General features: G+C 35.8%; 1 protein-coding gene across 1 annotated transcript; it reads right to left on the bottom strand.

Annotated features, from left to right (window-relative positions):
- Nucleotides 1-10,225: 10,225 nt before the first annotated feature.
- Nucleotides 10,226-17,268, bottom strand: LOC115987386. The gene is made up of 9 exons (XM_031110914.1): nt 17,043-17,268; nt 16,650-16,922; nt 15,763-16,531; nt 15,239-15,340; nt 14,816-14,881; nt 12,166-13,731; nt 11,112-12,074; nt 10,706-11,029; nt 10,226-10,625 (listed from the first exon to the last, which is right to left on the bottom strand). The coding sequence occupies exons 1-9, from the start codon at nt 17,144-17,146 to the stop codon at nt 10,500-10,502; spliced, it is 4,293 nt and encodes a 1,430-aa protein (XP_030966774.1). The 5' UTR covers nt 17,147-17,268; the 3' UTR covers nt 10,226-10,499.
- Nucleotides 17,269-23,283: the final 6,015 nt, after the last annotated feature.

The raw sequence follows: 23,283 nt of genomic DNA, 5'->3' as shown, positions 1-23,283 counted from the left end.
ACTGACTTTTCAATACTGATACTTAGCATTTGGCAAGTTCTGTTTGTTGAACTATATTATTTTGAATTTAGGTTAAAGTGTATGCACTTCTTTTGGAGTGCAAAGAACTTATTTCTAAATGGATGTTATATTTTTGTTGAACTATGTTGTTTTGAATGTGGGTTGAAGAATTGAAGTGTATGCATTACTTTCGGGATGTAAAAAACATATTTTTATATAGATGTTATATTTAATTTTAAGTAGGTTGAAATAGGTTGTATCACATCTTTGTTAGCTCAACACGACCTATTTATTAAATGTGTCAAGCGAGTTAAGTCATGTCAACCTGCTTATTAACAAGTCAGGTTATGGTTGAAGAGTTATGATACGATTATTAAATAGGTCGGGTTCAAGTTGAGGCATTTAGTTGAATACCTATATCTCGACACGATACGAACCCGACACGCTAACCTAAATTGACACCTCTAGTTAGGACCGAGTAAAAAAAAAAAAAAAAAAAAAAAAAAACCCTAGCCATTAAGGTGAAACTCCAATTAAACATTCTTTAATTTCAACAACTCTTGTGTCTATCTCGTTGGAAATCAACATGAGAGATTCATTGGATGCTTCAGAGGGTGTTTGCCATTGTTTGGAATTGAAAACTCTCTCGAAACCAGTTACATAAAATGTGGATGGCATGAGAAGTGTAATTTGAAATTGATCCAAGAAATTCTTGACTACACTTGAGAATCTGTTCATACAAGTCATAAACTAAACATATGAGGATAAATAGACATATAGTAAAGACGAACCACACAAAGGGAGGGATAAGTATCAAAAGCAGCAAGTCAGACACAAAAGCTACAGAAATAAGACCCCTTTGAAGAAAGGAAGATATCTTAGGTTGGAAGTTAGTAGTTTGCTGCTACCAATGCTCTAGTACATGTACACTCATCTATTGTTAAGAGCAACATGATTGCACCAACTTAGATGATAAACAATGAGTGCGCTTGGGACGAAACAACATGGGATGAGGTAGTCGAAACCCATCCTAGCCTATCCCCGCCTCTCGCCCCTTCAAGGTAAGGAAAATTCATACAAGAAAAAACAGGGTAAGTTTGGCTGAGTGGGGCAAAGAATTTTTGTCATCTCTAAAATTTTGAAATGCTTATCTATTTTTGAAAAGATAAAAAATAAAAGAAAAGTTCTTTGTAGCTAAACTAGCACTTTTAGGTGTTTCCAACTAAAATGTCTAGGATTCAAATCTACCCTCTCTCACCTATCAAATTATCAAAGAAGAAAATAGAAAAATAAAAAGAACTAAAGCAGAATATTGTTGTGAAAATTTTCAATAAATGGTGTAAAAGTCTGGAAAAGGTTTCTCTTCAAACTCCTCCTATATCATTTTATTGGATGTGAATTTTGAAAATTTAACCATTGGATTGCATGTTCTTATGATATCCTCAATGCTTTTAGGTTGTAGGATTCTAAATGGAAAAGGAACTTAACCAAAATTTTATAATCCAATTCTTTCCAATTTTTAACCATGGTTGCCTCAAGGCCTAGGCCTAAGGCCCCCACTAGATAAAAGAAAAAAAAAAAATCCCTTAAAATATTTGTGCACTTTTTTTTTTAATAGTGATGCTAAGGATAACACAAATTTTAGTATAGGATTACAAATTGACTTGTCATTGATCATAAAAAAGAAATTTAAACATTCATTAATTAGGTTGTTGAAGTTTATAGATCATAGTCATTGTCATATCATATTGTGAACATTTTGTAATAATTTAATGCGTTTTCCCTTTTCATTTTTATCAAGACTTCCAAAATACGATAGCAATAGCAACATAACCCAATTGAAACCCTAAAATGTTTTAAAAAAATGTTTCAAATGCATTAAAATTTATGGTTCAACTATGATATTCAATTCTTTATATGAAATTAAAATTAGTTAAGTTGGTATTATTCATCAAACTATGTATGAAATTAACATTACTTAAGTTGGTATTATTCATCAAACTATATATTTAATGTATCGAATTAACCTTGATTTGATTAGTATTAAATAATTTTATTTTATTAATATTCTCATGTAAAATGCTCTACGTAGTTTTTCTTTTTAGTATTAGGCCCCAAATTATGTTGGGCCGCCCATGTTTTAACTAAATTTGAGACCTAATATATATATATATATATATATTTTAAATCTATGTAAACCAAACAAACAAAATAAATGAATAATGAATTTTTTTTTAATGCACGTGTCTCATATGAGTCACATCTAGCGTAATAATAGTTGCACTAAATTCACTATGAAGCTTGCTTGCTAGGAAGAAATATTTATGATTTCCAAAACCTGAAACAGGCCGTACCTATTTGAAAAATGTGGATCGAAAGTTTTGCAGCCATTTATTTATAGTTGTATGAGAAAATTAATTCGCGGTAGAGACATCATTTTGGAAGAGTGATGATGGGATTGAAGCTAGATTTGGCCAGCGAAAGAGAGGGAGTGACCATACTCATAAATCATGGTTGTCTTAAACAAACCAAGTTCACTTTGTTGAGCTAGTTCAGCAACGTGGGTTTTGCTCTGCGTATTATTTTGGGCTTTTTATTGTACCAATTTTGCAGCTTGAACGACTGACTTTTCGGTGTTGTCCATGTAAATCCATCAGACCTAGTTTTGAAGTTACTCTATTGTAATAAGAATACATTTGAATTTTTTGGACCCATCACTATATGATTTGGGCCCAATCCATGTGTTGGTCATTTTTCTTTTTAGAAAGAACCCAAATAACTTCTTTATTTAAGGCCAATTTCTCTTTTTTAGGGTCATGATAAAGTAAAATGTCAATAGACTGCGTATTCAAATCCATTTGTTTTTATCAATAATCTCTTTAAGTAATTGCGTTAGAGGATTTGAAGCCAAATTAAACAAAATAACAACTTTCCAAAAATATTTTTGAATGAAAAAGATAATGTCATTAAACCAAAAAGAAAATGCAAACAACTCAAAAACTCAGCAGCACCTAGCAGCAAAGCTACAAACAAAGTTCAGCCCACACAAAAGAACTATGCAGTTCTAGAACCCTAATGGCTGATACCATACACAACCAAGGTCAATCTCCAACCAGAACCGAGCCTACCAACTTGACTCCTTAACTACAATTTATCTCAAAACTTACAGATGAAGACCAAGATAAGTTAAGCAGCCGAAGAACTCACTCGACATGGATTCATAGCGAATCACAAAGCTCTTTGTATCCAACCAACATCATTCAAGATGGCTTTAACCAACTGCTACTTCAAGACAAATTCTATTATTCCTTTGCCTATAAATGTGATACCATATTTCAAATCTATCTATAAGAGAGAAATTTATTTTGTACATCTGATATACCATGCTTCCTGCTCACATAAGGATGAACCCCGTAAATAGTCAACCATAGACCATAGTATAGTAGTAGTACTAGTATACCAAATGTATTAAGTTAGAAACATGTGATCTCTCTAGACATTATTTTCCGATCCCAACACATGTTTCTCCTTCATGTTGGGAGTAGGCATTGAGGATCCATTGGATGCTTGGGAAGGTGCTGTCCAGATTGATTGGAAACTCTGTTGAAACCAATCACATAAACCGTGGAATGTCTCAAAAGTGGAGTGCCACATTGGTTCAAGAATTTCTTGACCGCGTTGGAGAATCTCTCTGTGTGATCGATAAAGTAACAATACCATAACAGATGCACATATAGTGAAGATGAACCACCCAAAAGGAGGAGCAAGCATCAACAAAATTAAGTCACAGGCAAGAACTCCAGAAATGAGAAAGACGCCCTTGAAGAAGGGGAGATGGATTCTGTTAAAATTCAGTAGTATTGTCACTGCCATTGATTTAGTGAAGATACATACATCTCTTATTAAGAGCAACATGACTGCGCCATGTATGTCGAGTAGAGATACATCTGGGCTTTGATACTTCCATCCAAGAAAGATAAGCAGAGATCCAAGCATAAAGCCAAAAACAGCAAGCCATTTGGTGTATGAATGGAGTTCTTGCTCATTTCTAAAAATAGAATACAAATTGCTTCAGAATACATACATGTTACACCATACAGTTTAAAATGAAATTAAATCATCCTATGTCACAGTGCATTTGCAAATTTTGGCATGTATTAAAGACAGTGAAGATACACTAATTGTCTCAATTTTCAACAAAGTTGGACTTAGAACGGACTAACCAAATATTTGTCTTATGCTTAAAAATGCAGCTAACTTATCTCATAATTGTACCAAAAGTAGTGAAGTGAATCACATATTCCTAACTAAAATTGGGGTAATGTTACCTCCAATCATGAGTTGCATTGAATTCATGCATTAATTTTTGACTTAAAAGTTTAAAGTTTATTATTAGTTAAGTTAAATTCAAGAAATCTAAGATTTGATGGATGCTTGGATTGACAATATAGAAAAAATAATTAGAAACTCAAAGAATCAACAAAGTTACAAACTTTGATGGGTTGACCCTCAAAGAATCATCCATAATTTGATCAATCCCAAATTTTAACTATTTCCCAGCTAAGAAAACAAAAATCTTTTACGAGATCAAAGATTTTCCTTCAATTCTTATCCTCAACTTCTTGGAAGCCTAAACAGAAGTTTACACAAAGAGAGATAAATTTGGATGAGAGCCAACTGCACTGCTCTTCATGAATCTATCAGAGGGGTTGAAGTGTGGGATTTTGAAGAGAGAACAATTTGGGAATGGACAATAGAGAGAGTGGAATGAGAAAGAGATTGGTCTTGAACTTGAAAAAATGGAGTCCAGACAAAAATGGGTGCACGAAAGACACGTTGAAACAGAGAGAGAGAGAGAGAGGAAAATCTATATAACACGAGTTCAAATAGTCTCTCACCTTAAATAGAAAATGCTTTGAGGGATTATCAAATCTAAAAAAGAAAAATTGGGGCACAATATTTTATTTTCTATAATATTTTTTATAAATATTAATATAGTTAGTTGTCTTGTGGTTAGAGAGTGGCCTCATTTTATCTGTATGGACTACGTCGACTAGTCACTTCAATATATATATATTTTTTAAATTAATACAATTTTTATTATGAAACATTCACAATATGATAATACAAATTTGGTGAACTAAAAAAAAAAAATCCAAAAATTATAAACTACAAAGGCTCAAATTTTAGAAAATAAAAATACGATGCCAAAAATAGAAATGATGGAAAACAAAAATGAAAGAACAGTAGGTGAGGTAAAAGACAGAATAAATCAAATAAATAAATAATGTCCATAATCTTTATTGGCACCTTAAATAAAAGTTCCACGTCTATCATCTTTATTGGCCCTTAAACTAAAAGTTTCCATAAAAGAGAGAGACAGAGAGGAGGGTCGGGTTATATTGGATAAAAACAAAACCCAAATATTACACCGAACACAAAATGACATGGTAGAAAGTTCGGACAGTAAAATTTAGACAGACCGATATATATGTCAAAATTTCAAACAAATCCAAACCAAGAAAAGACTCAGATCATTTTTTTCGTTATCTGAAATCAATGCATTGAACAGGTCCTAATGTCCTACAGACACAAACAAAAGATTAAAGATGGATTCTATATTTAGTGCCACAATCTTCTTGGCTATACAACTTTAAAATACTTCCCACCAAACTGTACTTGGATATGCAAGATAAATGGAACATTAATTGAAGGCACATATGCAATTGTTAATCATTACAGCACCAAAATAAGTAAATGATTAAGGCATCTATACATAAGCAATGCATATGTAAGTAAAACACCAACAAGTTATTGTTGAAACTTGGTATGGATAGAACTTAGCACAAAAATGGACTTGAACTATTAGTAGAATTCATGACAAACTCAGAACAAAAAACTAAAGAAAAGAGATAGCTATGTACCCGTCGGCGCGAAGATCAGCGAATTTGTTCGTGTCCATTCTTCTAAGGGGGAAATGAAGTGGTAGCACTTTGCAGCTCTTTGCTCTCTGCGTTTTGTTCTTATTGCTTATGCAGAGTACCTGGAAATGGTACTCATTTATAGAGAACAGAGTTGAAGTGTGGAATATATTAATGTATCTTTAGACTTTAGAGACTTTCATTGCATCCATGGTCATTGGCTGCAATGAATTTTGTACTAATCGTCATCTTTACGATCTCAAAAGATCATTGGATTACTAACCAAGATCTTTAAAATATAGGCACACACAAAAAAGTTTCTAAACAAATAATGGAAACTGACAGTTATAAATTCAGCAACATATATGACATAAAAACCAAGTAAAAAAAATGAAGAAATGAAACAATTTACAAAGAAAACTTTTGTTTCCTCCTTTTTTTAAGCAATTCTCAGAGGGTGGGGGGTGTCAATGTATGTCATTTGAATTTTGAAGACTTAATAAATTAAATACTTTTATAAAGTTAGTCAAAATGAATCTTAACTTTAAGAGAGTTTAGAGAAAGTATCATATCTTTCAATATGACCGAGATTTATGCTACAAATAATTGCTAATATTTTTTCATCATCTTAGCAAAGTAAACAGTCCTTAAGGCAAGATAAAATATGATTTGACTCGTCCTGATTGAAATCAGTATACAACAAATGACTCAGTCGCTGTTGTTCAACATAATAAACCGGGGTTCCTTTCAATCACTATAAGAAAAGCCAAAGAAAAAGCAAAATCTTTCCAAAATCAATAAAATTTGACAATGCACTGAATGTCAAGCTGTGGCTGAATTGTCAACAGAGAATCCAACACGTGTTTACCTGTGATTGGCATGCGGGGAATGTGCAAAAGGGGTCTGCCATTACCGCGGGTGAAGTAGCTTGTATCCGGTCACCAGAGCCTGCATCCCATGAGGTCATGGGCATGAAAGCAGTAGGGTGAAGAACAGTAGAGATGCCAGTGATGTTGGACCGATTGATATTGTTCATGTCCATCCCCATACCAAGTCCCATGCCCATTCCCATCCCCATGCCCATTGGTGCCATCATGGACATCTGTCGTTGTTGTTGCATGGCCATTGGTAACATCATTGGTGGCATACTCATTCTGCTCATCATTTGGACTTGAGCTTGCAATTGCTTCAGATATTCAATCACTTCGTCAAGCATTAAAGCCTTGTCAGTCTGTAGTAATGCCAGGAAGTTTCTCAGAATGAATACCAATCAATGTTTGTTCTCCAAAACTAGTTATGTACCATCACCAAAATTATATTTCAACTTGCACAATTAGCTAGTGTATGTGCAAAGTTTATGACTTGGAATGAAATTAAATTTTTGCAGAATTGATTGCACTCTGATAATTGAACAGTCAGGAATATTATGGCCTGGTTCTCATTGTTTTTTCAGGAGGATCAACTCTGTCTACTATATGGTACTTATATCTCTGCACTACATTTACTTCCAATATTTTATGTACATAACTCTGCTATGCAGAGCTCAAAAGTTGTATCTCCAGCAATGCTCTCTATTTTAGCAAGTCAAAATACCTCCTTTTTTATTTTATAAATAGCCAATTTTTCACTCTTTATTTTTTTCATTTATTCCATTAAAATATTTTTTTTTCTATTGTTTATTCATTCTTTATCAGATACGAGTCTGGTTCTCTGCATGCAGTGGATGCAGGAAATAGTTCTTGCAACCTCTTTGGGTAGAATAATAAAATAATGGTTTGAAAAGACACTCTAAATGTGTTGATCCAATCCATCAACCAATTCTCCAGAACGGATAACCTCAGTTGGAGATACTATATTTTATGGTGGGAAAAAGGGTAGAGATGCCTAATTCATTGGAGATGCTCACTTTTTATCAGCAAGTTGTCATACGGCCACGTTTGAGATCCACATACTTGGGAGATGCCTACTTTTTATTAGTAAGTTGTCATATGACCACATTTAAGATCCACATACTTGGGAGATGCCTACTTTTTATTAGTAAGTTGTCATATGACCACATTTAAGATCCACATACTTGTGAGAGACCCACTCCATAGAACAGACATGGAAAAATACATATCTAAATTAACCTCAAATATACATCTGTGTACCCATAACTCAAAATCTCTCTTTCACTCTTTCACTCTCTCTTTCTCTACACAAAAGTTACTTAAGTGTACTAGTACCGAAAACTAGAGATTAAGGGTCTGTTTGGATAGAACTTATTTTGCTGAAATTGAAAACTGAAAACTGAAAACACTGTAACAAAATAATTTTTAAATGTGTAAATAGTATCGTGAGACCCATTTTTAATGAAAAAATTGATAAAAAGTGGAGTTTGTGGGACCCATGAATAGTACATAAGTCACTGTTCATGGCTGAAAAGTCAACAATATGCGGCTGAAAAAAAAAAGAAAAAAGAAAAAAGGAAAACGCGCACGCAGACGTGAAACGCACTATCCAAACATACACTAATAACATGGAAATAACTGATTTCACACAAACTTAATTAGGCCCTACCAAGTGAAGCGATTATTGTAAGAGCAGGTAGTTGTCTCCATACCTAACAACCTTCTGTCAAATTGTCCCCCATAGCATTGCGTGTGTGGACTAAAATCATCGGATTAGTCCCAAAATACCCACAGCCATGTACTCAAACATAAAGTGGACCACATCTATTTGCATACACCGCCTGCTATACCTAATCTAAATCTTTGAGGCTTTTTATTTTTTGGGATAATTACAGTAAACCCACCTGAGGTTTGGCCCGTTTTCACGTTGCCTACCTGTGGTTCAAAACTTATCACTTTGCCCACCTGTACATCAATCCGTTACCCCCCTGTTACCCACCTCACCCTCAGACGTTAGAAAAACACCATTTTATGCCAAATTAGAACATTACACGGATCAAACAACACGAACTCACTCTCTTTTCCTCACAAGCCCTACAAACGCGAAAATCCCTGTAACGCTAGGGTTTTGATTTTTCTGATCGTGCTTTCATGTGAGGGTGAGGTTCTGACTTTGGGTTGTCTTGAGTCGTTGAATATTCGAAGATAGATCATCACCAGGTACGACATTTCTGCTTTATGGTTCTGAGCTGGGGTTTCAAGTTTTGATGATAGCGTTGATTCACAGGAAGTTGATAATCAATGTCTTCTTCGAGTGGAAATTACTCAGGTTCATGTGGGCATTTGTGTACATATGAGACTTATGTGCTGAGAATAAGTCTGACAGTGAATAATTTTGGGAGAAGGTTTCTGGGTTGTAGCCAATATAAGGTAAGTATACTTTTTACTTAATCTAGCTGATTCACATGAGATTGGAATGTGATGTGTTCAATTCAATTTATGAACAGATTGGTCCCAAGTGCCCTTTCTTTAGATGGATTGATAATCCCACTTGTGTGCGTGGGAATGAAGCTGCCCATTTGGTGCAACAAAAGCTGGATTTACTGCGGAGTAAGCTGCAACTTGCATGTGAAAGGGAAAGAGAAACTACCCAAGCAGCAGCAGAAGCTACCCAAGCAACAACAGAAGCTACCCAAATGACAGAAATTGCTCAAGACAGGGCAGCAAAAGCCATTGAGAGGGAGAGAAAGTTTCGAGCTTCCTCTGTTCAAGCCAAGGAGATAGCAGTGAGAGCTTTAAAGCAAGAGAGAAAGTGCAGAATTACACTAATTCTGTTATGGTTTTTTTTTTTTTTGGTTATGTTGTTTTCATGTTTTGGCTCAAGTGAAAATGTTGGAATGATGAGATTGAGTCTGCTTGATGGGTTGTAATATAAGCTGGTCCTCAATTGTATTGTAATAAAACTATGAAAGAATTTTTTGAGAATGAGAACTATGTAAGGTGGTAGATGCTATTGGCTTGAAGCCACTTAATAATATAAGCCTTTTAAGATAAAGTGTTATTTATGTTAGATGCTGTTGGTATTTTTGTTTAAAGTGAATTGGCTACTTGTGAGCTGTGAGCTGTTGGTGTTGGTATTTTGTTGGATGTTGTGAGTTGTGTTGGTTTGTGTATAAAGTGCATTGTGTGAAGACAATTGTGTTGAAAGTAAATTTAAAGTGCATTGTGTGAAGACAATTGTGTTGAAAGTGAATTTAAAGTGCATGACAATATGTCAACTTGCAAGAAAAAACAACAAATTCAACACATACACCTGCTATGCAACACATACACTCTGCACACATAAACAAACTCATATAATAATAACTCATATGACAAACTGCAATAATCAGAACAATAATTCTGAACACCTGTCATTAAGTTGAGAAATTGTATACATATTTTAAGGTGGCATTGAATAGTCTTTCATCAACCACCAGTAAATATAAGGCATTTGGTACAACAACCAAAACAGTTGCAGCTGCCCAATATTTACAAAACTTACAAAAATACAAAAAGTGTTTGAACAGCTATATTAAAAAGTGTCTTGCCATTGTCTGCCTTGCCTAACCCTAACACTACATAAAACCCTAACACTACATAACCCTAATACATTATACATAGCAACAAAAGTGTCTTGACTTAGTCTTCATTTACTGCCCTTGCCTCTCCCACCACAGCTGGCCTTTCCACCTTTTGTTCTACATTTCTGAGCTTTAGTTGCATCACCCCTTCCTCTCAAAGCAGCTTCTCTGGTAGCAGGTGGTCTTGTAGGCTACAAAGTACAAGAATTCACATGTTAGCTACCAACATCACAGTTTTATGAATAAAACATCAAACCTAACACTACAGTACCTGTGATGATAGTGGTCTACTGTCCCATGTTTCTGCAGGGGTGTGTGGTGTTGGCTGGCTTGAAGAGAACCAAGGAGCTCCTCTAACTGTGTACCTGAAGTTTGAAGAGTACCATTGACTTGGGTTCCGTGACCATGGAGCTTGTGGCCCTAACCATGGAGCTTGTGGCTGTGGAGCTGGAGCTTGTGGCTGTGACCCTGCTGCCTGGTTGGATGAGGCCATAGTGTAAGGCTGATGTGTTGGTGGGGGCTGAGCTGAGGATTGGGTCTGTGATGAAGATGGGTCCTGGGATCCTTGTTTGTGTGTAGAAGGCCTTCCACTTCCCTGCAACCAAATATGAGCATGTTTTTACAGTGTCAGTTATTGAAATTTTGCATTTAAATAGAAAAATTGTGTAAAAACTTACAGATTTCCCTTTCTGCAATCTCTGCCTCCTCTCCCATGCTGTCTCACTAGTGACATTGGCCTTGCATCCCCTTGCATTGTGCCCTTCCTGTTGACACCTTCCACACCTCACTGGCCTGTTTCCTCTAGACACCTTATAAGGATTCGGCTCATCAGCATCTCTCTTCCTTTTCATGGGTGGCTTGCCTGTTGGCTTATAGACAGTAGGTGCAACAGGCTTGGGTTGGCCACTTGACATCCACTCAGACTGGCCAGGTAAGGGAGGTATGGGTGTCTTGTATGTCTCCACATAAGCATCCTTGTAGTAGCATGGATGGGTGTAGTCTTCTGGTTTCTCACGATTCACAAAAATGGCTGCAACTCCATGCTTGCAAGGGATTCCTGTCAAGTCCCATACTCTACAACTGCATGTCCTATTTACCAAGTCCACCACATGCCTTTCCCTCTCATTGTCAACCTCATACACAAACCTCCCAGAAGGAACTGCACAGAAACTTTTACACTCTAATTTTAACTGCTCCAACTTTTTTTGTATGCTTGGACACAAATTGCCACTATACTTTTCTATGCCAGCCTTCTTTATATACAGCCTGCTCATAAGCCTAACTCTGATCCACTCCAGCATTGATAAGATAGGCTTGTCTTTAGCCTTCACAATCATAGAGTTAAAACTCTCACTCAGATTGTTTACCATACAATCTGTCAAAGCTCTTGAAGAAAAGTGGGATCTCGTCCACTGTGCAGGCTCTATATCAGCCAGGTACTGCCAAGCTTCTTCATCCAAACTCTTAAGATGGTCCATTCCTCTCTCAAATTCCCTAACTGATGTTGTGCTAGCACACCTCCACAGTACACTCTTCAACTCCATGCCCTTGTGGTTAACCTTGAAGTTGTTGTATATGTGCTTCACACAATACCTGTGCTCCACAGTTGGGAATAGAGTCTCCATTGCAGGTAAAAGGCCCTGCAATCAAGTAAGCATTCAGTGTTAGCAAGTAAGCATGTAAAAAGGTAAGCATGTAATGAAGTCATGAACATGAGCTAGATGATAATACCTTCTGCCTGTCACTGATGAATACCAAATTGAGCTCATCTGGCCTGCCAATGTCATCAGCAAACTGCTCCAAGAACCAGGTCCAGCTATCCTTGTTCTCTTGCTCAACCACAGCCATTGCCACTGGGAATATATTGTCATTTCCATCCTTGGCAGTGGCAGACAACAATTGCCCACCAAACCTACCTTTCAAGTGGCATCCATCCATCCCAACAAAGGGTCTACAACCACCTAGAAAGCCAACTTTTTGAGCATTGTACCTAATGTACATCCTTTTAAACTTGGGCTCTACATTCTCATTTTCCATCTCTGTTTGCAGAATCACCCTACTTCCTACATCTGTCCTTAATATCATTTCTGCATAATCTCTAAGTAGGCCATACTGAGCCTCTTCATTCCCAGTAATCAGCCCCTTAGCTGCCTTCCTTGATCTATACACCTGACTAAGACTTAAATCAACTGAAATCTTCTGCATCACATGGTGCTTAACACCTGAGACCTCCCAATTAGGATTCTTACCAAAATCCTCCAAATACCTCTTTGCCACATAGGCTGATGTAACTTGCCTATTTTTAAATGATAGGGGGCAGGTACACTCAGGATAAAGTGTCTTGATCTCAAATGTGCACTCTTCAGTCACCATTGAGGCATAACACCTCCATCCACAATTGTTCTTACAATGTACAGAAATCTTCTTCTTCTCATTCAACTTCCACTTGACATCAATGTGATTCTGAATCACATACTCCCTCAAAGCCTTCCTAAACACCTGGGAGTTTGGGAACTTCATCCCTTTTGCCAACCTAACATTTTCCATATCAGTCCTCTCATTGAACTCCAAATTGCCAGGCCCCTGCTCATCATCAGAACTATCCACACTTGCAATATCATTCTCTAAAGCTGGTTCAGCCCACTCTTCATCTAAATCTATGTTTGGAGGAGGAACATTGCTTGGGCCAGGTGCATCTGTGTTTGGCTGAGGTGTATCAGTGTTTGGATGAGGTGTATCAGTGGTTGGAACAGTGTTAGGCTCATGTGGCACTGTGTGAGGTGGAGAAGACTCACCAAAAATGTCATCAGCAAAGTCTTCTCCTTCCAGGCCTTCATTCAACCAATCAAACTCCTCCTCCACACCATCACCCCCTATAGCAGCTCCTGCACCACCCCCTACACCAGCCCCTGCACCCCCTATAGCAGCCCCTGCACCAGCTCCTACACCAACCCCTGCACCATCAGGAACTTCAATTGCAAGTGGAGCATTACCACTCTCCACATACAGTATGATGGTGTCTCTTGGCCCCCCCTCATTAGGCTTCCACAAGGGTTCCACATCTTGATCATCTTCTATGAGCCTTAAGTCTTGCTCCAAGTTGCCCCCAGGACCTAAATAATGAACCCTACACGGTTCATCAATCCCCAATTCCTCACATATACCTTTTATTTCAAAATAACCAAGCAAATTAGCATCCCTATACATTATTTCAACTTTCCCACCAAAGTACTCTAAACTAGGGTTCCACACAAAAGCACCCCCATAATGTACCTCCAATTTCACTTCAACATCCATCTGCAATAACAAATTACAAGTTAACATGTATACAATTAACAATTAAAGAATTGTAAACAACAAAAGAGGCAAAAGAGTAAACAGTTGCATGTTTCAGTTTTGCTTTTGGGATGCAACGCACACAGAGGGACCACATTTTCTGCTTTTCTTTTGATTTTGATTCTGTTTTACTAAATAGCACATGCAAACACTAAAAATTTCAACCCAATAGAAACTTGGGTCCACTATGAGACACAATGACCACGACAGACAAAGTGCCCACAGACAAAATGCCCATAAACAAACACAAATCCAAAGAACAGGTGGTCACATTTTTCATAAATATCAACAAACACAACCAATATTCTCATTTCATTACATGTAACATTGACCATTGATTGATTACTCAAAAAAAAAATTAAAACAACCACAAGCGCAAAGTAAAAACCCAAAGAGTGACTGATTTCTTACCAGGATTTTAGTCACTCGAACAACCCGTTGCTCGTCTAGGTTTACTCTTGCAGCAGTATGTCAATATCAGATGCAGAATGGATTTTTCGCGTTTGTAGGCTTGTGAGGAAAAGAGAGTGAGTTTGTGTTGTTTGATCCGTGTAATGTTCTAATTTGGCATAAAATGGTGTTTTTCTAACGTCTGAGGGTGAGATGGGTAACCGGGGGGGTAATAGATTGATGTACAGGTGGACAAAGTGATAAGTTTTGAACCACAGGTAGGCAACGTAAAAACGGACCAAACCTCAGGTGGGTTTACTGTAATTATCCCTTATTTTTTTAACACTAGACTAAACGGTGTATTAATATGTGAAACTAAAGAGAGAATAACCTTATCACACTAAAGTTGTCCTTTTCTTCCACAATAGAATCAAAACAAAAGAACTCTATTATAGGTATAAGTGTCACACATACTCACATGATTCCTAGTTAAAAAAGTTGCTGAATATACTATGTCCAATAAGATGGAATTGAAAAGTAGACGTGATAAAAGCACTGGTATAAATGCTTAGCCAAGAGATGATATAAAGAGAGAGTAAAAAAAAAAAATACCATAAAGGTTATGCAGAAAAGCCAAAAAATTGGAACTTCATACCTTACTCGAATTGGGGACCAGCTTCTGCAGTGTCTTCATCCTTTGGTTTATTTTATCTCTCCTTTTCTAAAGCACACACCCATAAAATATTCTTAAATTCATCAATAAAATAAAATAAATTCTACCAAATTTTCTATAGGTTTGACTATCTATTATGGATAAAATCTAACCCATTTGTGACTAGGAAAGTATAGTGGATTTAGTCATATCGAATCACTTGGTTAACCATTTATATATGTTATTTTATTCACTCTAATTAAACCCACACATATCATTGTCGGAGAACTTAAAAGCAATTCCATCTTTTTTTAGAGAAAAAGTAAAAGCGTTATTCAATTAAGAAAGAAAAAGAAAGGTGGGCTTTTATTCCACCCCACTCCTTTATTTAATGCCTTATCCCACATCGAAAGAGAGAGCACATACTTGTTCAGATTTGTTATGAATAGCAGCAACCCTACTCCGTTTTGTTGAAACTGAGGATTTTGCTGAACTCTTCTTTTTGTCCTGCACATCACCTGCCTCCCTCTTCACAAAAATAAACAAATAAGAATAAAACAACCGACCTAACTCAATTAAATATCAATTATGATCATGTACGTAACTTTTTTTTTATACTATAAATTTCATAATTAATGAAGTAATCGATTATAAGCAATGATTTCAATTGCATTCACCAATTACAATGACAATTTCACAATAAATTTCCTAGTTATTGAAATAGTCGATTATGAGGGATAATTTCAATGATCGTTCACTGGTTACAGTCGACAAATTTACAGTAAAAGATTGCTTTTCAGTTTTTTTTTTTTTTTTTTTTTAATTTTTTTTGAGGGCTTTTTCAGTTTTAATTGTATTGCAACAACAACAAAAATTTAAAAAAAAAAAAAAGCAAAGTACATTAAAAACAAAAAGTGAAATGATTATCAAATGTTTTCTAGCTAGCTTGCCTGTGGTCTGCTATGACAAACGGAATCATGGTCATCACTAGTAGTGGTGGCCTTAGTGCAAGGCTTGCCAGGGCTTGTGTTTTCCATGGAACACAGTGAAGTGGAAGTGAACCCCACACCCAAGTCCGTCTCACACGTGTCAAGTGTAACATGCTGACTATCCCTCCCACACGTGGCGCTGCCGGAGGTGCTTTGGTCTCTGCTGCTCCACTCTGGTGCTGCCACGGTGGCGGCAGGGACTGCTACACGCGCCTCCTTGTTAGCGTGTTTTATTATGACATTCTCTTCTTGGTCATACGTCAGAGTACCACCACCAACAGGGCCACTACACGACCCAACGCGTGTAGAACACTCGACTACACGCGTGCCACTGCCACCAAGGCCACCTTGGGTTGTGGTTTGGTCGTTGGTGTGGTTGGAACAAGGGACTAAAGCATCCCTAGTCATGGTGGCCGAGGTGGTGGCGGTGGCCACAGCTGCACGGTGGTGTAACCACGGGACCATGTCGTTACCGCCACCGCCATCGAAAGAGCGGGGTTTTTGGCCGTGATTGTTGCTGTTATGGCTGCGGTGGTGGTGGTGGGGTATCAGAGTGGCCTGGTTTACGATTGATTCTAAGGTACCACTAGCGCGTGGCTTGTCCCAAGTGTTGTACTTGGTAAGAGAAGTGGTAGAAGGTATGGGCTTGACAGGCCCGCGTGGTGGATTTAAGCGGTGCATGGCTAGCTGGCCGTTTTCCCATGTTAGCTCCACTACTTCATAGTCCAACCTGCATAAATTGATTGCATCTATAATTAACTTACAAAAATGAACAAAAAGTATGGTACACACATACATATATCTATATATGTTTATACTTTATATAGATAAAGAGAGAGAGAGAGTACATGGGGACATCAGGAGCAGTGGAATTGGAGTTAGAACGAAGAGAAAGCCTGGGATTGTTGCTGTTATGGTTGCGGTGGTGTTGGTGGGGTATCAGAGTGGCCTGGTTTACTATTGATTCTAAGGTACCACTAGCGCGTGGCTTGTCCCAAGTGTTGTACTTGGTAAGAGAAGTGGTAGAAGGTATGGGCTTGACAGGCCCGCGTGGTGGATTTAAGCGGTGCATGGCTAGCTGGCCGTTTTCCCATGTTAGCTCCACTACTTCATAGTCCAACCTGCATAAATTGATTGCATCTATAATTAACTTACGAAAACGAACAAAAAGTATGGTACACACATACATATATCTATATATATGTTTATACTTTATATAGATAAAGAGAGAGAGAGAGTACATGGGGACATCAGGAGCAGTGGAATTGGAGTTAGAACGAAGAGAAAGCCTGGGAGTAGGGCTGGGATTCTCATCGAAATCCCAGCTTGGAACGCACTGGCTCATTTTGGGTGAAGTTGCCAGTAAAACAGTTGTGTTGGTACAGAAGGAGAGACGGGCAGCAGAGGACTATATTGTTGTTTGTTCCTTCTTCTTTTACCTTATTTTTTAAGCTTTATAGCGACTATCATGTATATGAGAGAGAGAGAATAAGGTCCACAGGTAGAGAATATAGGAAAAAAAAAGTTTGATTATTTGAGAGAGAGAGAGAGAGAGGGAGAGAAGTTTTGGTTTGGGTATCAATAGGACTTTCACTAATGGCTACTATAAATGGTTATATAGCTAATTTAGATGCCCAAGTTTGTGAAGGCCATATTTCTTAGTAATTACGCTTTTTTATATATTGGAGATGAGTTCGTATCTTTGCATCAAAATTACAAAAGCAAAAGCAGATATTTGTTTTGCCCAAAAGGATGTGAACCTTTTTTTTTTTCCCTTTACATTATTGAAAAAAATAAAAGCAAAAATTAAAAAAACCAGCTAAATAGAGCAATCCTTTCTTCTTTGGGTAAAAATCAGACAAAGGAGACATTCTCCATCTTCAAAAAAATTATATACTACATATATATAACAAAGTAGTTTTAATATACAAATGGAATAACTTCTTTATTTGTAGAAACAAATGGAATAATGTTATTTGCATATAATTTGTAGATATTTATCTAAATTTTACTTATTTTCCTCTATTAAATTATAATTATGAAATATCTTTACCTTTTTTATTATTGTTGTTGTTTGGTTTATAGATTCTACTCTAGTTATGCAATGAATAACACATGATGGTGCTTATGCGCCACAACTTTATGTTTTAATTAATGATTGCAGATCCCTTTTTACTCACAAGTGAATCTTCCTTCTTGCTCACATATATCGAGAGGTTAATGGAGTGGCTGATGGTAGGGACGGACCTAGGTGGGGGCCCAAGGTGGCCTGAGCTCCCTCGGGTCCAATTTTTTTTTTTAGTTATAATATTTTTTATTTTTGTAGTTAGCCCCTTCCAAAACCTTAGGCCCCTTTTTTCTAGAATAAACCTAACTAGCATCACCCAAATAGCAACTATCCAACCAAAAAACTTAACAAAAACAATAAAAATATTCACAATGGTAATTGTATTTTAACCCCAAAAAAAAACTATTTTTCCACCAAAGAACCAAAAAATCATGTGTTATTAGAGAAGTTAAAGCTAAATTTTTTGCAATTATAGTAAACTAGTATAAATACCAGTTGACTGTAACACGTTGTTGAAAATTAAATATAATATTTTATTAAGATTATATCTCTTCCTTCAATTAAAAAACTTAAATTCCCTTGCTTCCTTTATTACTTTAATGAATTGTTTATATTATTTTAAATGAAGTTATAAAAAAAATAGAACATTTGATATTGGGTGCATTATAAAATTGTTGAAAAAATACATATTTGTATTGCATACAAAACATATACAGCGGAAAATTAACGGATCTACTTCATTTGCAATTGATAATAAGTACTATGTAAGTTTCAGAATTCAAAAACAAGAAAGCGTACCTTGGTATGGTGAAATTCAAAACAAAATATTAGAAGTACTTGGGAACACTTTTAATTTTCACTCCAATTCCACTTAATGCCCAAAAAGTGTGGTCTCTCAATCAGTTTCTAATGGGAGAATAAGAGAGTGGCTTACACTTACATACACACCATTTCATTTCTTAGGAAAACTCTTATTAGAATTCTCTTGTAAAATTCTGTATGTTTCTCTCCTTATATTTTACTGGTTATCTAATTGGGCTAGCCTTTTAGGCTATATTAGGTTTTAGTATGTGGCTTGGAGTGGGACCAAAAGGGAATAAATAAGACTCTAGCTCCAATGAGCCTTGGGCTTTTCTGTCAACTCTTGACAAATTCAAAATTACCATTAATTATATTCAATACCACTATATAAATATAATTACACTCTAGGCCTTATTAATAAATTATATCTCAAGATTTTATTATACATGCAACCTCTTCATTAAAATATTTGTAGTAATAAAAAGTTATGAATGTTGACTGCCACTTTGAAAATTACTACATCTTAATCCTTGAGTACCTGATTTAATCTTTTAAGTTATTCATCATATATTTATGAAATCTAATTTCATAAATATATACTTTAGTAACTCCTTACTAAAATGATTGGGCACAACACTCTGAATAACTAAACCCATTAAATTTATCTCATGTGAATATTTTATATCTCCGTTAAGAGATTATGAATTTCATTTTGAGAATATATGTTCCATCAACATTAAATATGATTGTCCAACATACTGAGATTTTGATCATGATTTTAGATCTCACTTTTGATATATCAAAGCAACCTACACCTTATGATTAGGTTCATTATTCTTTCAGGATTGATGTAAATAGAGGTCGTGAGATTTATTATTCATTTGGCAATCGTTAGGAGAATAATAAATTTCACAGTAGTTCAATTCAATATATCTTAACTCTTAAAACATATCAACATATCAACTAGAAATTTCCACTTCCATGATCAAGACAAATCGTTTTATAGTCTTCGCAGATGAAATGCCCAATCTCATTACCGACTACGAATTAAAATTTTGAGTTTACAAAGAACTTGTAATTTATATCTTCTGTGACTAAATCATATACTATGCATCTCATGGACTAAGATAATATCTCATTAGTTTATTTATAGATAGTCTCATATAATTAACAATTTAATTATTTATGACATGTCAATAAATTGGATTTTAGGGCATAAACCCCAACACAAAGTACTACATCACTTTCATTGATGACTCAAGTAGAAAAGTATGAGTTTATTTTCTGAAAAATAAATCTGATGTATTTGAAACTTTTAAGAAGTGGAAGGCCATGGTTGAGACAAAAAACTGATTTGAAAGTAAAAAGTATGAGGTTAGACAATGGAGGAGAGCACATAGATTGAGGGTTCAATGAGTATTGTGCTGTACATGGAATTAGGATGGAGAAGACCATTCCTAGAACACCACAGCAAAATGGTGTGGCTGAGCGCATGAACAAAATTCTCAATAAGCATGCTAAGAGTATGATGTTGCATGCTGAATTATCAAAAACTTTTTGGGCTGATGTTATTAATACTGCAGTTTACCTGATAAACTAAGGATCGTTTGTTCCCATGGAGTTCAAAATTCCTGAAGAGGTTTGGAGCGGTAAAGAGGTAAAGTTTTCACATTTAAAAATTTTTGGTTGTATTTCTTATGTTCATTTTGATTCTGATGCTTATAATAAACTTGATGCAAAGTCTAAAATATGTTTTATTTTATTTTATTTTATTAGCTATGGTGATAAGAAATTTGGCTATCAATTTTGAGATGAACAAAACTGAAAAATCATTAGAAGCAGAAAATGTGATATTTAATGACCTAATTATGTACAAGGACAAATCAATTGTAGTGCTAGATCTTACAGAGATAGATTAAAAGAAATCTGAGTTTGTCAACTTAGATGAATTGATTGAAAATACTATCCAGAAAAAGGGTGAAGAAGAAAAGGAGAATGTAAATTTGCAGGTAAATCAAAGTACACTTGTAGCTGAAGTCCATAGATCTTCTAGGATCATTAGACCTTTACAACGTTATTCACCCTCTCTAAATTATCTCCTAGTGACTGATGCTGGTGAGCCAAAGTGTTATGATAAAGCCTTGCAAGATGAAAATTCAAGTAAGTGGAAGTTAGCCATGAAGGACATGATGGACTCTTCGTTGGGGAATCAAACATGGGAACTGACTAAATTGCCAGAAAGAAAGAGGGCTTTGCACAACAAGTGATTATACAGAATAAAAAATGAGTATGATGGTAGCAAAAGCTACAAGACCAAATTAGTTGTCAAAAGATTCTAGCAGAAGAAGAGCATTGACTACTCAGAAATATTTTCACTAGTTGTGATGATGTTAACAATTAGACTGGTACTAGAAATGGTGGCTATAGAGAATCTACATCTTAAGCAGTTAGATGTGAAGACAACATTCCTTCATGGTGACTTGGAGGAAGACATTTACATAAGTTAGCTAGAAAAGTTTATTGTTTAGGAACAAGAGAGTCTAGTCTGCAAACTGAGAAAGAGCTTGTATGGACTAAAGCAAGCTTTAAGACAGTGGTACAAAAAAATTGATAATTTTATGAGTATAACTGGGTTCAAGAGATGTGAAGCTAATCATTGTTGTTATGTTAAGTTCATTGACAATTCTTATATCATTGTACAATTGTATATGGAGGCAGTTAAGTGGATTCTGAGGTATCTGAGAGGCTCAACAAGTACATGTCTTTGCTTCACAAGTGCAAGTTTAAAACTGCAGGGTTATGTAGATGCTGATTTAGCAGGTGATATAGATGGTAGAAAGAGTACTAATGCATCTGTATTTACTCTAGGTGGAATAGCTATATCTTGGGTTTTAAATCTACAAAAGATTGCTGCTTTATTTACTATAGAAGCTGAGTATGTTGCAGCAACTGAAGCTAAAAAGGAGATGATTTGGTTACATAGCTTCTTGGATGAATTGGGTAAGAAGCAAGAGTTGGGCATTCTACACAGTGATAGTCAGAGTGCAATTTTTCTTGCTAAAAATTCAGTTTTTCATTCAAAGTCGAAGCATATACAGATGAGATATCATTTTATTTGTTACCTTGTTGAAGATAAACTGGTAATACTTAAGAAGATTTGAGAATCTAAGAACCTGGCAGACATGTTGACTAAGGGTGTCACTATTGAAAGGTTGAAGTTATGTACAGTTTCAGTTAGTCTTTTAGCTTGAGGACAAGAGGATGAGTTGCAGTGATGAGGGATTGTCTTTAGAGGATTGCGGTTGATGTTGGTGATTAAACTAGTCTCCAAGTGGAAGATTTGTTGGGCTTTTGTAGAGCCTAGTTGTATTTGATCTGTATTATGACCTAATCCGAAATAATATTGTTACAGTTTTTAATGGGAGATTTTCTGAGACTTAGTCCATGGAGCGGAGGTTTGGGCTGATAGGATATAAAAGCTATTGTTTTAGCAAAATAAATAAAATGGTCTCTTTTTTTTTGAGTAAAATATAAAATGGTCTTTGATGATGCAAAATGCATACACATGCTATATCTCCACTCCAACTGTGATTTACTAAAGATTAATAAATCACTGTTTTCAAAGAAGAAAATATGTGTCAATGATTCATTAGCTTACACGTACAAATTTACTATGGTTATGTGCACGCTCTTTTAGATATATTTGGGCAATTTAATTTTATTTAAAAAATATATACTAATTATTTAATAGGATATTGCCCTTACAGTTAGAGCATACCTTAACAAAAGCCATAAAAGAAAATTGAAATTTTGAAGTTAAATTGTGGGAAGCAATAGTTTCTCTTTTTTCCGAGGTCAAAATTGGAAACTAGCATTGTTTTCCAAACAATATAATTAGTAAGCATTGTTTTCAAACTATATTTCATACTAACATCTCCAGTCTTAAAGAATCGATTTTGGGCCTATAAACTGAGTCTCAAAAATTCGATTTTCATATTCTGATTAGATCTGAACTGGCGCTTTTCTGCATGGCGTTTACCTAAAAATTGAGTATTAAAGACTCCATTTATATCTACAGTGATTTCCAAGTGTTTGGAGTCTTCAATTGCTCTGCCCAAGAAGGTTCAATTAATTATTTATACCTGTATAGCGTTTACAATGATTTTCAAGTGTCTGGAGTCTTCAATTGCTCTGCCCAAGAAGGTTCAATTAATCATTTTTCTATCCTATTTCCACTCAAAAGTTGGGCAGAGCAATTGGGCAGTTCAGTCATCAGTGGGTGAACACTGAACAGAAAGTATCTCTGACACTAAACAATACCATCCTAGCAGATAGTAAAGCTATAGTGGATAGGGAAAAAAATTAGAGTGAATGCTATTGGTTTGTCTTGTAGAATTTAAAGGAGTAGGTAGGAAAAAAAATTTCAAAGTACATAATTTATTTTTTCTGATTTTGCAGAGTCACAAGTTGAAGATGCTCAAAACTTCTCTCCTTTTCTGCATTTGAGGTTTGCTTTAGTCAGGCATATTTATTTGAGTAGGTAGGACCAGGAATCAATAATTCTAGGCTCAGTCTATTATGTCCAGTTGGCTTGGATGGAGGGGTCATGTCCA

The sequence above is a fragment of the Quercus lobata genome, chromosome 4 (genome assembly GCF_001633185.2).
Source record: "Quercus lobata isolate SW786 chromosome 4, ValleyOak3.0 Primary Assembly, whole genome shotgun sequence".
Classification (NCBI taxonomy): domain Eukaryota; kingdom Viridiplantae; phylum Streptophyta; class Magnoliopsida; order Fagales; family Fagaceae; genus Quercus; species Quercus lobata.
This window is presented reverse-complemented; position numbering and strand designations above follow the sequence as displayed.

Excerpts from the sequence above, each read along its gene's own strand:
- LOC115987386 (XM_031110914.1), bottom strand. The coding sequence starts at position 17,146 with ATGAGCCAGTGCGTTCCAAGCTGGGATTTCGATGAGAATCCCAGCCCT. Across the intron at positions 15,341-15,762 it reads TTTGTCATAGCAGACCACAG|AGGGAGGCAGGTGATGTGCA; the intron begins GCAAGCTAGCTA and ends ATTTTTGTGAAG. Across the intron at positions 12,075-12,165 it reads TCATCAGTGACAGGCAGAAG|GGCCTTTTACCTGCAATGGA; the intron begins GTATTATCATCT and ends ACTTGATTGCAG.